Source organism: Hordeum vulgare, chromosome 6H, assembly GCF_904849725.1.
Source record: "Hordeum vulgare subsp. vulgare chromosome 6H, MorexV3_pseudomolecules_assembly, whole genome shotgun sequence".
NCBI lineage: Eukaryota > Viridiplantae > Streptophyta > Magnoliopsida > Poales > Poaceae > Hordeum > Hordeum vulgare.
Window position 1 is genome coordinate 134,578,143 of NC_058523.1, and position 20,106 is coordinate 134,598,248.

Consider the following 20,106-nt stretch of genomic DNA (forward strand, 5'->3'; position numbering starts at 1 on the left):
ATGATTTGAGTAGATACAAGTGTATTTACTTGATGAATCATGAGTCTGAATAATTGCAAAGTTCAAGCAATTTTAGAGTGAAGTTGAAGATCATCGTGACAAGAGGATGAAATGTCTACAATGTGATCGTAGAGATGAATATCTGAGTTGCTAGTTTGGTATACATTTAAGACACCTGGAACACCATAGTGTGATGGTGTGCGTGAACGTCATAGCCGCGACCTATTGGATACGGTATATACTATGAAGACTCTTATCGAATTACCGCTATTGTTTTGGGGTTATGCATTAGAGGCAACCACATTCACTTTAAAAGGGGAACCATTTAAATCCGTTGAGATGACACCGTATGAACTATGGTTTGGAGAAACCTAAGCTGTCGTTTCTTAAAGTTTGGGGTTGCGACGCGTATATCAAAAGGCTTCAGCCTGATGAGCTCGAACCCGAAGCGGATAATTGCATCTTCACAGGATACCCAAAGGAATCAGTTGGGTATACCTCCTATCTCAGATCCGAAAGCAAAGTGTTTGTTGTTGAAAACGGGTTCTTTCTCGAGAAAGAGTTTCTCTCGAAAGAATTGAGTGGGAGGATGGTGGAACTTGATGAGGTTGTTGAACCGCCACTTCGAACAAAGAGTAGTAGGGTGCAGGAAGTTGCTCCTGTGGCGCCTACACTAAATTGAAGAGGAAGCTAATGATGATGATCATGAAGTTTTAGATCAACTAACTACCAAACCTCGTAGGTCAAAAAGGACACGCACTACTCCAGAGTGGTACCGTAATCTTGTCTTGGACGTCATGTTGCTGGACAACAATGAACCTACGAGCTATGGAGAAGCGATGGTGGGCCTGGATTTTGACAAATCGCTGGAGGCCATGAAATCCGAGATATGATCCATATATGAAAACAAAGTGTGGACTTTGGAAGAACTACTTGATGGTCATGAGGCTATTAACTACAAGTGGATCTTTAGAAGGAAGACAGATGATGATGAGACTTTCTCCATTTCACCATTTAGAAAGCTCGACTTGTCGCAAAAAGGTTTCCGACAAGTTCAAAGAGTTGACTATGATGAGACTTTCTCACTCGTAGTGATGCTGAAAGTCTATTGGAATTATGTTAGCAGTTGCTGCATTTTTCAGTTATGAAATCTTGCAAATGGATGTCAAAACATTGTTTCCTCGACGGTTTCCTTGAGGAAAGGTTGTATGTGATACAACCAGAAGGTTTTGTCGATCCTAAGTTCAAAACAAGTATGCAAGCTCCAGCAATCCTTCTATGTACTGGAGAAAGCATATCGGAGTCAGAATATACGCTTTAATGAGATGATCAAAGTTTTTGGGTTTATACAAATTTTATGAGAAACTAGTATTTACAAGAAAGTGAGTGGGAGCACTATAAAATTTCTGATAAGTATATGTAATTTACATATTATTGATCGGAAATGATGTAGAATTTATGGAAAGCATATAGGGTTGTTTGAAAGGAGTTTTTCAAAGGAAAAAATGAATTAAGTTGCTTGAACATTGAGCATCGACATCTATGCAAGATAGATCAAGATGCTTGATAAAACTTTCAATAAAGACATGCCTTGACAAATTTTTTGAAAGAGTTCAAAATATATCAGTCAAAGAAGGAGTTCTTGACTATATTGTAAGGTGTGAATTTGAGTAAGACTCAAAGCCCTACCACGGGAAAAGAAAGAGGAAGGACGAAGGTCGTTACCCATGCCTTAGACATAGGCTATATAGTATGACATGTCGTGTACCGCACCTGATGTGTGCCTTGCCATGAGTCCGTCAAGGGGTACAAAGAGTGATCCCGAAATGAATCACTCACAGCTGTCAAAATTATCCTTAGTAACTTGAGGATTAAGGAAAATTTTCTTGATTATGGAGGTGATGATAGAGTTCTTCGTAAAGGGTTACGTCGATACAAGCTTTGACACCAATCCGGATGACTCTAAGTAGGAAACCGGATTCGTATAATAGAGTAGTCATTTGGAGTAGTTCCAAATGGAGTGTGGTAGCAGCATCTACAAGATTACATAGAGATTTGTAAAGCACACACGGATCTGAAAGGTTCAGACCCGTGGACTAAAAACCTCTCTCACAAGCAAAACAGGATAAACCCAGAACTTATTGGGTGTGAATCACATAATGATATGAACTAGATTATTGACTCTAGTGCAAGTGGGAGACTGTTGGAAATATGCACTAGAAGAAATAATAAATTCGTTATTATTATATTTCCTTGTTCATGACAATCGTTTATTATGCATGCTATAATTGTATTGATTGGAAACTCAAATACATGTGTGGGTATATAGACAACACACTCTCCCTAGTGAGCCTCTAAGGACTAGCTCGTTGATCAAAGATGGTCATGGTTTCCTGATCATAGACATGAGATCATAGACATTTGATAATGGGATTACATCATTAGGAGAATGATGTGATGGACAAGACCCAAACTATGAACGTAGCATATGATCGTGTCAGTTTATTGCTACTATTTTCTGCATGTCAAGTATGTGTTCCTATAACCATGAGATCATGCAACTCCTAGACACCAGAGGAATACCTTGTGTGTATAAAATTACACAACGTAACTGGGTGACTATAAAGGTGCTCTACAGGTGTCTCGGAAGGTGTCTGTTGGGTTGGCGTGAATCGAGAATGGGATTTGTCACTCCGTATGACGGAGAGGTATCTCTAGGGCCCACTCAGTAATACAACATCACAACAAGACTTGCAAGCAATGTGACTAAGTAGTTAGTCATGAGATTTTGTCTTACGGAATGAGTGAAGAGACTTGCTAGTAACAAGATTGAACTAGGTATAGAGATACCGACGATCGAATCTTGGGCAAGTAACATACAAATGGACAAAGGGAATAGTATATGGGATTAACTGAATCCTTGACATAGAGGTTCGACTAATAAAGATATTCATAGAATACGTAGGACACAATATGGGCATCCAGGTCCCGCTATTGGTTATTGATGGGAGAGTGTCTCGGTCATGTCTGCATAGTTCTCGAACCAGCGGGGTCTGCACACTTAAGGTTCGGTGACGTTTCGGTATAGATGAGTTATGTATGTTGCTGACTGAAGTTTGTTAGGAATCCCAGATGAGATCCCGGATGTCACGAGGAGTTCTGGAATGGTCCGTAGAGGAAGATCGATATATAGGAAGAAGGTATTTGTGTTCCGGAGAAGTTTCGGGCATTTCGGGAAGTGTACCGGGAGTGACGAATGGGTTTCGAGGGTTCACCGAGAGGGGCCAACCACCCCGGTGGGCCACATAGGCCTAAGAGCTGCAGCACCAGCGCCTGGTGGGTTGGGCGGCCAGCCTCATGGGCATATGCAGCCAAAATAGTGGAGAAAGGAAGGAGTTCGACTAGGAGGAGGAGTCCTCCTAGCGCCTCCACCAATCCCACTTGGAGGAGGACTCCTCCTACTATTGGGTGCGGTCGGACAACCCTAGGGGAAACCCTAGGGCGCCACCCCTTCCCCTCCATCCTATATATACTAGAGTCATAATCTAGTTACATGGCTTCCTTAACACCAATGGATATTCGGTGCTCCTCATGCTTTGCTCATGGTAGAGGCTTCGTCATCTGGTTTGACATATTCAGATCCATGTGAACTTTGCGTACTTTCACTAAACCCTCTTCGACATGATGTTGAATGAGTTTATATTTGCATTCAATATGTCTTGTCTTATGATGCGAACATGGCTCCCTAGCGTGAGCCACGGTGCCACTATCATCATAATAGATCTCCACCGGGTCCAACGCACTTGGAACCACAACAAGGTCTTCAAGAAACTTCTTGATCCAGACCGCCTCCTCAGAGGCTTCTGAAGCTGCAACATATTCGGCCTCTGTCGTAGAATCCACCACAGTCTTTTGTTTGGAACTTTTCCAATCAACTACGCCACCGTTTAGTATGAAAACATAGCTTGATTGAGATTTGAAGTCATCAGAGTCAGTCATGAAGCCTGCATCAGTGTAACCACTTACAATGAGCTCTTCATCACCTCCGTACACAAGGAGTAAATCCTTGGTCCTTCTTAGGTACTTAAGAATATTTTTAACTGCGGCCCAGTGTTCCAATCCTGGATCACTTTGGTACCTGCTGCTAACACTTAGCGCATAGGAAACATCTGGTCTTGTACATAGCATGACATACATAACAGAACCAACTGCCGAAGCATATGGAACATCATTCATTTGTGCTCTCTCATCGAGAGTCCGAGGACTCTAATTCTTGCTCAGTATTGCGCCGGGTGACATTGGGAGTAGGCCTTTATTGGAGTTCTCCATGTTGAACCTTTTCAGCACCTTGTCAATGTATATGCTTTGGATAAGCTCTATTTGTTGTTTTGATCTGTCCCTATAGATCCTGATGCCTAATACGTATGCCGCCTCACCTAAGTCCTTCATTGAAAAACTCTTTTTCAATGAGTCTTTTATTTCGCTAAGGAAATTCATGTCATTTCCAATCAACAATATGTCATCCACATACAAGATTAGAAATGCTTTTGCGCTCCCACTAAACTTCTTGTAAACAAAAGATTCTTCGTCATTCCTGATGAAGCCAAACTGTTTGATCACTTCATCAAAACGAATGTTCCAGCTCCTTGTTGCTTGCTTCAGACCATAAATGGCCTTCTGAAGATTGCATACCTTTCTAGCATCCTTATGAACGACAAAACCTTTAGGCTGTATCATGTATACATCTTCTTTGAGATTTCCATTGAAGAAAACCGTTTTGACGTCCATTTGCCATATTTCATAATCGAAATAAGCAGCAATTGCTAGTAATATCCGAACACACCTAAGCATTGCTACGGGCGAGAAAGTCTTGTCGTAGTCCTCTCGTGGAACTTGCGTGAACCCTTTCACGACAAGTCTAGCATTGTGGATTGTAATGTTACCATCCACATTTGTCTTTCTTTTGAAAATCCATTTACAACCAATGGGCTTTACGCCCTCTGGAAGTTCTTCCAAGTTCCAAACTTGTTTTCCGTACATGGATTTCATTTCATATTTTATGGCTTTGTGACATTCCTTTGAGTTGGGCCCCACCATGGCTTCCTTGTAGTGCGCATGTTCATCGTCTTCAAGAATGAAAATTCCATTATGAAACCACTCAGGTGGCTGGATAGCCCTACCTGATCTGCGCAGTTCAGTTACAACCTTGTCTGAAGTTACCGCATCATATGCGATGACTTCCGGTTCGGTTGTATGGATAACTTGCGGAGTTTCTTCCGGCTTCTTAGCCATATCAACGGTTGCCGAAGATTCACTAATCTCATTAAGTTTTACTATCCTCCCACTTAATTCTTTTGCAAGAAATTCTTTCTCCATAAAGTGTCCAACTCTGCGACAAACACTTTGCCCTAGGATTGGTTGTAGAAGGAATACCCATTGGTGTCTTTTGGATAACCTAGAAAGTAACATTCGTCTGATTTGGGATCGAGTTTGCTAGGTTGTAAACTTTTTACATAAGCTTCAGAACCCCCAAACCTTGAGATGCGACATATTGGGTTTCTTCCCATACCATAATTCAAATGGCGTCATCTCAACAGACATAGATGGTGCTCTGTTTAATGTATAAGTGGCAGTGACTAGTGCATGACCCCAAAAAGATATTGGAAGATTTGTAAGAGACATCATTGACCTTACCATGTCTAACAGGGTACGATTACGTTGTTCTGACACTCCGTTTCGCTGTGAAGTTTCGGGAGGCGTAAGATGTGAAACGATTCCACGATCACTCGGATGTTGGCTAAACTCATGACTAGGATATTCTCCCCACGATCTGATAGCAGAAACTTAATCTTTTTGTTATGATGATTTTCTACCTCATTCTGAATTCTTTAAACTTTTCAAAGGTTTCTGACTTCTGCTTCATTAAGTAGATATAGCCATACCAACTTAAATCATCCGTAAAAGTCATGAAGTAAAAATACCCACCCCGTGCGGCCGTGTTCATTGGACCACATACATCACTATGTATTATTTCCAATAATTCATCTGCCCGTTCAGGATGACCCATGAATGGCGTCTTGGTCATATTTTCCATCAAGCAAGCCTCACATGTATCAAATGATTCAAAACCAAAGGACGAAATTTTTTCATCTTTATGGAGTCTTTGCATGCGTTTCTTTCCGATGTGGCCAAGACGACAATGCCACAAGTAAGTAGTGGTGGTATGAGTGTTCTTAAGACGTTTAGCATTCACGTTAAAGACAATGTTTTCACATTCAAGATTTAGCATGAACAGGCCCCCAACAATGGGTGCAAATCCATAAAACATATCCTTACAATATAGTGAACAACCATTGTTCTCATACTTGTAGGAGTAACCATCATGCACTAAACATGATCCATAGATTATGTTTCTACACAATGATGGAACAAAATAACAGTTATTTAGCTCTAAGGTAAATCCTGAACGGAGATGTAGAGGCATAATACCGACGGCTTGAGCGGTGATCTCAGCACCGTTCCCGACGCACATCACGACTTCATTCTTTGCCAGCTTGCGCACCTCCTGAAGCCCCTATATCGGGTTGCAAATGTGAGAAACCGATCCGGTATCAAATACCCAAGACTTAGAGTTTTAGCTAGCAAGCAAAACGTCAATGACATTAACTTGTATAAAAGTTATACCTTTCTTCTTATGAGCCAAGTACTTCTTGCAGTTTCTCTTCGAGTGTCGTGGGCCTTTGCACTAGTAGCACTCAGTTTCAGCCTTGGCTCCGCCCTTAGAGCTGCTTTGGGAGCCGGTCTTACTGGCACCCTTGCCATTCTTGGACTTGCCTTTCTTTTTGAAACTCATGGTTTTATTCACAAGCAACACTTGCTTGTGATTTTTCCGCAATCCTCCTTCAGCAGTTTTCAGCATGGCAAGCACCTCATTAGGTGTTTTGTCCATCCCATTCATGTTGTAGTTCATGATGAAACCGTCTTAAGATGGGGGGAGTGAACCGAGCAACATGTCCATAACATGCTCTTTCGGAAGTGGAAATTCTAGGGATTTAAGCCTTTCAGTGTAGCCAATCATATTGACTATGTGCTCGCCAACTAAACTGCCCTCAGCCATATTGGTCTCTGTCATCATTTTCATGATGTCAAAACATTTGGACCGTGCATTGAATTTGTAAAGAGCATCCAGTTCCTTGATCATATCAAAGGAGTTATGAAATTCAAAACATTTTTGAAGCTCTAAACTCATGCAAGACAGCATGAGGCACTGCACTAAGTTGAAATCATCATCCTTAGTGGCCTAGACACTTTGTTCATCTGCCTGGGCAGTTGCGCCGGTTTAGGTGGTAGAGGTCCGTCAAGCACGTACACTTTCTTAGCACTCCTCAGGACAATCCTCAGGGTACGGACCCAGTCTGCATAGTTGCTTCCATTTGCAGCTAACTTCTCTTTCTCTAACATTGGGCCTAAGTTGAACGATGCATTGCGAGCCATGTGATCTACAATGGTAAACGAAAAATTCACTTTAGACTTTGTCCATAATAAATTTGCACCAAGTGAATAAACAATTTTATTCTAAAGTGTGCTCCCACTCAAATGAATATCTCTCATAATTGATTGTGAGTGATTCAAGACCCATATTTCAATTCAATGTCATGGTTTGAGATGAACTCAAATGGCATGAACTTTGATCGGCAGGCAAACTTGCCGATCACATCTCTATGTGATTCTTGTTCATCTTTTGATGCGTGTGTTCCAAGCTCAGGACTGTCCTGCCTGAACGTCAAGTCAACCAAGTGATCTTGCTGCGAGGTCTCAACTCACCCGCCTCACAGTTCTCTAATCGTTCGCACCCATGGAGATCATGTGATGCCCCTAAGAGATAGGTGTTGTGACGGTGCTACACTTGGGAGAACACTAACTACTTGATATTTTAAGTGAGAGATCACCCTAATAAAAAGCGACTACTGCACAATCAAAAGGGTGCATCATAAGGGATAAACATCGCACGCAATTCATAATAGCATGATATGGTATAGCCCCTTCTCATGGAGAAGTCAAGTATTTATTCGTCTTCGGCATTCGCGTTAGTGTTCACCTTTGTGAAGATTGCCACCACCCTGTCGATGCATCAAATAATATCGCTATCTCCATAGCGGATAAAATAAATGCATTACTCAAGGTTGACACGCGGGTCATTGAAGTGACAATCATATGGCTCCAGCCATCATGCCGAATCATGACACACGGGTCATGTTAATTTACATTATATAGTCATCTCATACATAATCAAATTGAATATGAGCATTTCTATACCACATCTCATGCACATCCTGCAAAACCAAGTTAGACGCCTCTAATCGGTTAATGCAAAATTTTATTTTACGTGGCTTCTAAGGTTTTGTCTTAAACCGCAGCTACCAACATTCATCACTAGGTATGACAATTCAAGTTGCTAGATTAACTTTCACGGTGTATGAAACACGAGATAATAAAATCTCGAGCCCCATACTAAACTTCGTCTTATGCATGACCCCCATGCAGATCATATATGCATTGCCCTTTCCTCAGCGAAACATCCATCTTTCTCAACTATGGTGGAACCCAAAGACACTGAAGCAGTTGATTTGTCAATCAGCATACGCAGGAGCAACATGAAAGGATCGCGGATTGCCAGAACTTTGTAAGATTCCACCATGTCGTCAGGATCAGGACTACGCAAATTCACGGGAAGCAACAAGAATATTGGGTAATAGATTTCATCTACTACCCGCACAAATAATTTTCCGCAATAGATCTCGTCTACTACAAAATTATACTATGCTATACCCATACATCTCATGTATTCTAGATCGTAATCTGCATCTACGCATAACCTTGCTCTGATACCACTGATGAGGAACGCACCAGAAAACAAAAAAAAAATTGTACTGCGAGCATGCCCAGGATCACTAAGGAGATGCATACAAGGTTTGATCTGATAATTACCGACTCGTAGCCCAGCGAAAGTAGAGTCGATGAAGATCGGTGGTGCAGATCCCCGCAGCTAGGATTTACAACCTCCCACCGCGAGGATGTACTCCCTCGTCGGGCAGCCCTTTAGGAGGCGGTCGGACAGTCCCCCCCCCCAAGAAGTCACGGACACCCCTCTGGGAAGACCCTTATAGCTCGAACGGAAACTCGAACAGCCCCACGGACAAAAGATCGAACCTACGACCTCTCTATGGGGTTGCACACATACGCTGTCAGCTATCCGACAGGGCTTCGCCGTCCAGAGTTTGTCCCTACCGGAACCCAGACAACCTTTCGGCTCTACGAAACTATTTCGCTAGGAGGGAAAGAGAAGGACAGATCATGCATGGCATTTGTATGAGAGAAAGAGAGTGAGTGTGGAGAGTGCATATCCACCTCTATTTATTGGAAAACTCAAGGGGTAGGGTGGCAAGGAAATACCCATAAAAACCCATGAAAGGTGTCCTTCACAAGGGCATAAAAGGAAGGCAAGTGGGGCAAGTGAGGCTCCAAGGTGGAGCCCCATCTTGGCCGGCCACGCCCCCTAGGGCCCTCAAAATGGGAGTCCTTATCCTTCCATGTCATCCCCTCAAGGTATTTTGTGAAAGACCAACTTCCAACCATAACCATAAATGCATTTTCACTATTCACAAAACCATTTTTTTGTCATCGAAAAATCCGAAAATATTTTTATGGGTCCTAGAATAATTCCAGTACCCACTAAAATAATTTTGGAGATGTTCTGAAACATTTTCAGATCAGTGATTTTTATCTATGAAAAGCAACCAAAGCGGTTCCGGCAGTCCCGGAACATTTTTGGTTTTTGTCTCTGAAAAATCTCAAAAGTAACCAGAACAATTCTGGCACCCTCCAATAATTTCCACACGTGTGCCACAACCAATTTGACTTAATGATTTACTCCAAAACAACTTTTCGGTTTTACCGAAACTTTTCCAGTGTTCTCTCTCCGGAACTCTTCCGTTGTCCCCGAAACTTTTCCGGCGATTTTCTCTCACACTCCCTGTCTAGTATTCAGCAGATAAATGACCCTTAAGCGTGTGATCCTATAGGTTCGCTAAAGTATAGACATGAGCGGAACACTTCTCGATCAGTGATCAACATCGGAGCCGTGGACACCCATATTGACCCTTATACCCACACGAATAAATATTCGAGTGAACCATTAGTTTGCCGTGTGCTATTCCTGTTACTTCGCGATATGATACAAACTACCTAAGGTGAGATTTGTCGGCATCCCCATGGATCAACAACTTGTCCACTATGCCAGTTACCTCATTACCGGTTTTGTTCTCCTTACTCGTTTCCGTGTATAGGCATCCCTATGATCAAATCACATTGTGTCTGCCAGACGATTATGGATACCATAACACCGAGAGGGCCCAAGAATATCTATCCATCATTGGAGGAGAAAATCCCAATCTTGAGCTACCAAGTTACTTGTCATACTTTTCTGTGAACCTGTAAGTGGTCGTAATAGCCACCCTTGTACATATCACGTTTAACAAACCCCAAAGTTCACGAAGCAAGTAAGAAGGAACTTGATACTCTCATGGTCTAAGGAATTATGCAAACGTTAACTATCTTTGTGTTATTAAACATTAACTTGTGATGAATGTATCTCATAGCATAACACCAATGCGGGTCGATTCAACACAAATGTTCTTCTAACATTGTGCCCTCAAAATTGCTGGCATAGCAATGCCCATGACCAGGAAAACAGGATCATCATGCAATACTTGAGCTAATCATAGAGGCATGACTAGGAATACAATTTACCATTTATTATACCACACATGCAGATGAGTTTCCCTCCAAGCCTCGTGGATATTGTAGACTCGAGAATCATTGCAGTTATAGCATGGATCGTAAACATTCATTACGAAACAGGAGCTACAAAGTAACTCTTATTGCTGCCTCTAGGGCATATCTCCTACACTATATATACTAGAGGGGAGAGAGAACAGCCAACACACAACTGAAGGTGCAACCCCTCTCCCTCCCTCTAGTTTGTTCTTCCTCTAGATTAGGTTCGACAGTGCACGACGAAGCCCTGCCGGATGAGTTCCACCACCATCGCCGCCATGTCGTTAGGCTGTCGGAGAACTCAGCTACCTCTTCGCCCCTCTTGCTGGATCAAGAAGGCGGAGATCATCATTGATCCGTATGTGTGCTGAACACGGAGGTGTCGTCCGTTCGGCACTAGATCGGGATGGATCATGATGGGATCGCGGGACGGATTGTGATGTGATCGTTGGACGGACTGTGATGTTGATCACGAAGATGTTCGACTACATCAACCGCGTTATATACGCTTCCGCTTAGCGATCTACAAAGGTATGTAGATACAATCTCTCCTCTCATAGATGGTCATCCCCATGGATAGATCTTGTGTGTGCGTAGGAATTTTTTTGTTTCCCATGCAACGTTCCCTATCATATTCCACCACGGGTTCTGCCCACGAAGGACTAGCCTCACTCATGGTAGATCTTCACTAAGTAGGCGATCTCCTTGCCCTTACAAACATCTTGGTTTAAATCCACAACACGAAGTAGGAGGCTTCCAAGCGACACCTAACCAATCTAGGAGGCACCACCCTCCAAAAGGTAATAGATGTGGTAGAACAATGAACTCCTTGCTCTTGTGCTTATAAAGATAGTCTCCTCAACACACAACCACTCTCTCACAGAATAGGCATGGGTAGGAGAGATTGATTTGGTGGAAAGCAACTTCGGGACGCTATAGATCAAGTTTCAAATGATTGGATTGGAATATCTTGGTCTCAGCCCATGAGTAGGTGGTTCTCTCTCGAAAAAATTGATCTAAAAATGAAGTGTGTGTTCTGAGTGCTTCCTGTACGAATGAGAGGTAGGTGGAGGGGTATATATAAGTTGTCCCCAAAATCCAACCGTTACACCTAAAGTGCCCAACTCGGTGACACCGAAGTCATGAACTCGGTGGTACCGACTTACTCTAAAGGAAACAACTTTTGAATCTCGGTGGAACCGATATACACAACTCAGTGGCACCGAAAGGTGTCTAAAAGTCAGATGACACAACTCGGTGACACCGATACTCAAACTCGGAAATTCTGATTTTTTGTACCGAGGCAACAGAAAGTTGGTCACCTAAACTCGGCAACATCGATACAGTTTCGGTTGCACCGATTTGGTGGCTTTGGCTAGGGTTCTGCCTGGGATGAAAATCGGTAGGGCCAAAATGAGAAAGTTGGTGGCACCGATTTTGAGTATGAGGCTTTGGACATAATGGTTATGTGGGAAATGACTGAGTATTTTGGGTGGCTATCTCTGAGCAGTTAAGCAACCAGTTCATTTTAATACCTCCCCCCCCTTTTAATAGTATTGGCTTTCCTATGGACTCAAAAGTGATTTCTCACAAATATAAAATGAAGAGTCTTCTAGCTTGAAGCTTGGGCCAATCTTATTCCTTTATTGCATCAAGGGGCATCTTCACATAAGCCTTTAGCCAAAGCTCTCTACGGACTATTCGTGAAATATACTAGGTAAAAGTGTTAGTCCAAGAGACAGTGTATGTTGCCATGAATTATCAAAACCACCAAGGGAGCATATGTGATTTCAGATGTTCAAGTTGGGTGGTGGGTGTGTTTAAATTTTGGATTCCCGTTGGCTGTGCTTTCGTGAGTTCGGTCGCTGCATCCTCGACGGGACCGCGTACTGAACCACCCATTGGCCCTGAATCGCTTCAGGAGCTGGGTAGAAGCTCCAGGTCGTTGGGTTTGTCCGGGCGATCGGCGACTAGGATGTGTACTATTATTAGGTTTGATGATTGGTACGAGGAGCCCTCGACTGGTCATTTGATAGTACTAACCAGATGCGTGATGGACGACATGTGGATTTCCCTGTCATCGGGACTAATCCTGATCCAATCATAGATTGTGCCCTGACCATTCCTCATGCCCATAGCTTGGATCCGGTCGAGTAATTTGTGCAGTGTCGGGATCTCGGCGGTGCTTGTGCCACTTGTGTACTCGGGGTCAGCTTGTGTCCCTGATCCCCCGGTGGTGCTAGAGATCGCCCTTGGGGAGAGCTCAGCTGAAGCGAGTTCGGATGCCCCGAGCCTGTCGGTCTTTAAGGCCGGATCAGGGATGAAGTTTGTCTCGATGATTGGATTTACGGCCTTGGAGGCCAAAGCGTTGAGGTCCGTGCGCTCCTTCAATGGAGCGGAAAGCCCTGTTAACACTAGGTCATCCCAGGGGTCGGCAGTGAACTCTAGGCTCCCGAACCTGACTTCCTAACGGGGGAAAAAATTCTGATCTGACCGAGGTGGCCGACCGGATCGGCGTGCACAACGATGCTTCCGAACGCAAAGATTTGTCCCGGGACAAACAAGTCCCTCTTGCAGACCTCCTCGCTGATCATCAGACGTGCCATCGAACCTTTTGGCGATCCCACGGTGGAACTCTCAATAAAATCACCAATGTCGGTGTCAAAACCGGCAGATCTCGGGTAGGGGGTCCTGAACTGTAGACCTTGGATCGATAGGTTGTAGAAAGAAGAGGGAGACGGTCGTTTACCCAGGTTCGGGCACTCCTATGGAGGTAATACCCTATGTCCTGTTTCATTTTATTGATGAAGATGATTACATAGTAGATCTACCTCGAGATCGTATATGCTAAAACCTAGACGATTCAGCCTCCTCTACATGGATAGGGCCCTCTGGTTTATATAGATACGAGGGACCCTAGGGTTTACAAGTTACCGACTATAGTCGGGGGTGGATGAGCCGACCTAATCCTTCTAAACTTGGAGTTAACGCTAGTCCTCACAGCCTTCCTTCTTGCGTACGAGGTTGTCAACTATCCGGACTTCGATGATGTGATCCATGGGTCGCCGGCTCAAGGACCCCTTAATCCAGGACTCCCTCATGAATGTCATAAATATCAAACAAGATCTTCAAGGAACCAATATCCACAATTATACAGTAACAACCAATAGTAGTTCCTCTAACCACGTTGCCAACACACCAAAATATAATTAAGTGTCACTTGCACTTTTAGCATGCCAAGTGGCGGACTCTCGGCCAACCATAATGATGCTTGTTGGGCTCCCGTAAGGGATGCCCCTTGCTTAATTGCTCCTGACCAACGAGTACATCGATCGACATCTTGCGCAAGTGAACGAGGCAACGAGAAGAATAATTCTATTATCCTAGTTAGACCATAGTGGCAACATCCTTGAGGAGAGAATACCTTTCATCTCGCTATAAGTGAGAAATAGATTCCATGCTTAATAGGGGCCAAGCAGGGCCCCCGCACCCCATGAGATTTTCGGAGTCCCGTTGACATATAACCCATATAGCGAGTAAAACTTGGCCCAAAACATATTCTACCTTCCCCAGCCATTTTCCCATGGGAAACGCTTTCACCTGGCGCACCGATCGAATTGTTCGGCTAGTCACGTGCGGGCCGCGCCTCGCTGGTTAGACATGCAACATTTTTTTATTCAGATTTGCTGTAACCATGTTTAATTTTGCTTTATACGTTTTCCACTTTGGTACATTTTTGTCCATTTAAAAAGCTGCATCCACGGTTGGTTGCAACTTGAGTTCGTTGGATTTTTTGCTACAACCGGCGTTTAATTTTTGCTACAACCGTGTTATTTTTTGCTACAACCGGTATCATTTTTTGCTGCAACCATTCACAAAAAGTTGCATACACGTTCGTCAGAGTTGCAACCCGAATTCACCGGATTGTTTTGCTACAACCCTTATTTTGTTTTGCTACTACGCATCATCAGTTTGGTTTTTTTCTAGGATCACGTAGATTTTTTTTGCTACAACTATATTTTTGTTGCAACCGTTGACGAAAATTATTGTATCATAAACGAAATTTGTTGCATCGAGGAAAAATTGTTGTATGGATAAATCTAACGATGCGCCCCGCAGATCTCGCGACCGGCGTGAGCGTTTGCGCCGGCGCGCCGACGCCCAGTACTGGCCTTTTTCATTCATGAATTCAGCCCAAGATTCATCACTTCACATCTGGACGTGTTTGTGGATATTTAAGTGCATTTACTATTTAGCGTTCCAGGCGCGAGTTATAGGCCATTGAGCAAACCGACGCATACCCTTTCCCTCGTTGGGCCGGTCGATTCCACTTTTTCTCGTTTAATATACAAAAAATAATGCACGGAAAAGATTCGAATTGGCGACCCCCACCTTAATTGTAACGTGCACTAACCAACCACATAGACCACACGTTGTGATAATGTATTTTCTTTTCTTCTTTTATACTTTCTCCATTCGGGTTTTCTAGGCCATTTTTTGTTTTGGTTTTTCTATGTTTTTCCTTATCTTTTCTCGCATTTTTTTCATTTATCATTTTCTTTTAAAAAAACTTTTTTTACGAAATGCGCAAACTTTTCCCAATTAGGTGAACTTTTTTTCAGATTGATGAACTTTTTTCATAATTTCATGGTCTTTTTTCCAAATTTGATGAACTTAATTTCCAAATCCGATGAACTTCTCCAAATTTGATGATTTTTATTAAAAGGTGATGGACTTTGTAAAATTCCTACACATTTTGTGAACTTTATAAAAGTTAAATTTATGTTTTTTTCATGAACTTACGAATTTTTGTGATTTTTATGTAAAAGTAAACAATCAATAACCTGACCAGTGGTCCCTTCTCGTGGTCAAAGGTCCGCCAGAAACTTTTTCTAGACAAGTCAACCAACGATCCAGGGGATTGAGGGACGCACGACCTACTACGATCAAGAGAATGCTCGTGTATAATGGATCGGCCCACGAAGGGGCGTGCATGGACGTTGTTTCCCTTTACGGGTGAAGAACGCGCAGAATAGCATCTCCCATATTTAAGGGTGTTAGTTTCGAAAAAGTGCATAGGATCTCTCGGGTGGTATGTCCCCCTGTATTTAAAAATAAAATATGGAACTTTTTGTGGAATGAAACATGATCAAGTATTGCACTTGTATAAAAAGATTCGACGGGGAATGACTTTCATTGCACCTGGGATCAAATATTTCCCAAAAAATGCTAGAAAAAGTACTCTTCATGCTATTTGTCGTCATAAATTGTTTTTGCCCCGAAGTCAATGGGAATAATTCCTTGGCCTGGTACATTACTTAGTCATATTGGATTTAAAAAATTCTGAAAATTATTACCCTTTTTATAGAGAAAAGATCTGATTCAACCGGTTGATTTTTCATCGCTCATTCACTTCCTCACGCTTGCGACCCGTGTCCCTGCAGGGACCAGCTCGTTCTTATCTCCACGGCCCCCTCGTGTGAGCCCACGCTCCTCATCCATCTCTTTCATCTCCACTCTCCTCCACCCCGTCTTCTCCAGGCTTCTTCTCCCTCGCCTCGCTCACCACCAGGGGGGCTCAAGCTGCTCTCCATGGCCGTCGGCCGCTGCGCCGGCTCGCTCCGCCTCGCCCTTGGTCAGCCCTCGCTCTTAGCTGCCACTTCACGTCTCTTCCCCTCTGCTTCCTCACCCTCTCCTCTAACCTTGCAGCCATTCATCCCTTCTCAAGTTTTGTGCAACGCGGTCGTTGTTTCTGCAACGCGGCTGTTATTGCAGGAGTTGGAGAAATTGTTTGTGCAACCCGTTCGTTGTTTCGTGAATTGTTTCTGCAATCCGTTCGTTGTTTCAGGAATTGTTCTGCAATACGGCCGCTGTTGCAGAAAGACGAAGAAAAAAAATCAGCAACAAACCGATTGTTTCTGAAACTCAACCTTTGTTTCAGAAATTAATGGGTGTAAAGTTTATTTATTACAACAAAGCGATGGTTTATGCAACTCGACCGTCGTTTTAGGAATCACTGGGTGTCGGCCGGAGCCCCCGCGCGGGAATCAAACAACTGTGCGTGTAGATCGGACGGCCGTCGAGGTGACGGATGTTTACTAAACATGCTGGTGTAGCAGCCCCGTTTTATAGTTACTAAATTATTTATGAAAATAGGGGGCGGAGCACCCGGGTGCTTCTAATCCGCTCCCGTGTTAGTTTGATCTATAGCCTTAGAGAAGCCCTAGCTCGGAGTGCATGAGTTGATAAGTCTCCCGGTTGCTCACCTTTTTGGACTGTAGGATCACGTCGGGGGGACAGTGACCGCGGAAGATGTGAGCAACACGAGAATTGCAGCTGGCGCAGAGGTGAAAATGCCAGACGTGACCGACTATGGCTCGAGGGAAGACAAGCTAACATGAGGCTAAAGAAGCCATCGTAGAATTCAGGGGAAGGTCAACCTTGTGGCTACACACTAACATAGCCGTCACCGAAGGAGACACGTCGTGCAGGCCATATCCATGAAGCCGCCAACAAGTGGCGGCTGGTGACAACGATTGGGAGGCGCTGATGGGGAGAATCCTGGTGCTAGAGTTTTATCCAATCAATCCATTATTCTTTGTAATCTTATTGCCATCAACTCAAATCTCAACTACAACACAAAGCATTTTGTCAGGCCATCATTTGTCGCGGCTCCTCGGGCGGTTCACCCGGCTCTTCCGGTGGCTCCTCGCCACACTTCTTAGTACACATGCAGTGACGTTCTACAACACCGTGGCAATACCCACCGGTGAAGTTCTCAGTCATGCAGACGGCGACGCAGTTATCATTACGGGTGCACCGCCCTTTGAAGGTTCTGCTACGCGCCTTGCACAGTTCGGCCTCTGCACCTGCTCAATCAATCAACAATCGCATGGAACTTTCAGTTTAACTAACACACTATTCTTTCCCAGGGCTACATATTTTTGAAGTACTACAACAAAGGTACTGAAGAGTAGAGAAGGTAACTAGTTGAACGGACTCACCCAAGGTAAGGAAGAGCAAGACCAGAGCTATTGTTGTGACCTTGGCCTTCATGGCAGCTGGATCGATATCTTTTTCTTGAGGACGCTCGATAGAGATGTGTGAGAAATGGCTCGATGTCTATTTATATAGCTTGGAGTTATATCTTGTTTATCCACGAGGGATGTGTAGCATTTAATTCATAGCTTGCTTCTGAAATGGATACACATATACTCCCTTCGTTCCTAAATATAAATCTTTCTAGAGATTTCACTAGTGAACTACATACGAATGTATATAGACATATTTTAGAATGTAGATTCACTCGTTTTGCTCCGTATGTAAACCATTAGTGAAATCTCTTAAAAGACTTATATTTAGGAATGGAGGGAGTATATCGGTTTCTGGATACCATCAAGTTAGTGAACATTTATGTGCATATATCCTTGCTTTGAAATCTGGATACTCTATAAAATAAATGTGCATATCTTTTTCTGGTGGCATCTCCATACTGGCTTGTAAATATCCATGAGAAAAGCTCTCGGGAGGTCTTTATACTTTTGAAGTTGTGTTCCACGAATATCCAAAGCAAAGTTGAGCACTTTCTCCGTACCGTTGTATTAGGTGTTGCACCACGACCAAGGTGAATAAAAAAGCAAAAACAAAACTCAAGGTCTATTTGGTAATTAATACCATTGTATGTTATGAATTGAACACTGTATTTCATGTTTGGTAATCTTAAATTATTGAAAGCATACACGTCTCACATCACTTATTATTTAATTTCTTTATTTGTCAGGAAAAAAAGGTGAGAGTTAATGCATTCTGTTTAAATGTTTTAAGATTATTTGATTTGTATAAGATTATTTATGCATCTCGACGAAGGGAGTAGGAAACTCCAAGCTGATAACTTCAAAGTTTTATCGGTTCAAGCACAAAATTAACATGACAAACGCAAGAAATCATATATACTTTACATGTAATTTTTGTTCACAATCTTTCTTCTCTGTCTCATGCATAAAAGAAATTTATCCATCTATCTACCTATCTATTATTTATATTATTAATAAACAATATAAAATTAGCAGACGAAATTTGACTAGCAAATAAGAACGGTTGAGGTTTAATGAATCTAAAGATCTGTACATTGTGGGAGATACGTTTTTCTCCAAGTAATATTACTCCCTACGTTTCTAAATATAAGTCTTTCTAGAGGTTTAACTAATGAACTACATACGGATGTATATAGACATATTTTAAAGTATATATTGATTCATTTTGCTCCGTATGTAGACATCTAGTAAAATATCTTAAAAGATTTATATTTAGGTACGGAGGGAGTAGATTATAGTGGTGTTGTAGTCGAGAAGGTCACAAATACTATCTGTTTAGCCCAGGACACTAGCTCCATCTGTACACAAATTGAATAACGAACTGTGAAAAGATTTGGACAAAAAACTACTGCAGTTAGACTACTTGGGTTAATATGCATACACCAATGAAAAAAAGAACGGCCATCGCTGGTCACGGCACAAGGCCGTGGCAGGGTCTTCGCCCAAGCTCCCATACCACCTCGACCACACATCATCCCGCACCAGCATCGACAAACTCACCAACACTAGTAGAAAACAGGGTTTTGATTCGAAACATTAGTCTCGTTTGCTTTTGAATCAGGACTAATGTTGCCACAAGTACCGGTTCGTGAGGCATGCTTTATGTCCCGGTTTATTAGGAACCTCTAGTCCCGGTTGATGTTACCAACCGAGACTAGAGGGGTGCTGGCAGGGTTTTGTCAGACTGGCCCCCCTGCGAGGGCAATTAATCCCGGTTGGTAATACGAACCGGGACTAGAGATAGATCTTTAGTCCCGGTTTGTATCACCAACCGGGACTAAAAGTATCACTATAAATAGTGCTTCGTCCAGCCCGAGTCCAACTCTCTATTTTCTCCTTCTCTCGTGTGTTCTCTTCCCTTGCTCGAGTTCATCCTTAATTTCTTCCTAGATTTTTCAAGATTTGAGGCACCCCATCCATCCAAGTGTTCACAAAGGTTAGCAACTTTTTCCTTTCATCTCTCATTGCTAGATTAGGTCATGCAATGCTCTATAATTATAGCGACTCGTGGGTTTTAGTTTAGGAGTAATTGTTGGAATTATGCCCTAGAGGCAATAATAAATATAGTTATTATTATAATTCCTGTATCAAGATAATCGTTTATTATCCATGCTATAATTGTATTGAATGAAGACTCATTTACATGTGTGGATACATAGACAAAACACTGTCCCTC

The 20,106-nt window shown here is 42.8% G+C and overlaps 1 protein-coding gene across 1 annotated transcript; it reads right to left on the bottom strand.

Annotated features, from left to right (window-relative positions):
- Positions 1–17,404: 17,404 nt before the first annotated feature.
- LOC123403331 (defensin Tk-AMP-D1.1-like) lies at positions 17,405–17,951 on the bottom strand. Its single transcript, XM_045097270.1, has 2 exons — positions 17,841–17,951; positions 17,405–17,705 (listed from the first exon to the last, which is right to left on the bottom strand). Exons 1-2 carry the CDS (start codon positions 17,890–17,892, stop codon positions 17,488–17,490), a joined length of 270 nt encoding a protein of 89 aa, XP_044953205.1. The 5' UTR covers positions 17,893–17,951; the 3' UTR covers positions 17,405–17,487.
- Positions 17,952–20,106: the final 2,155 nt, after the last annotated feature.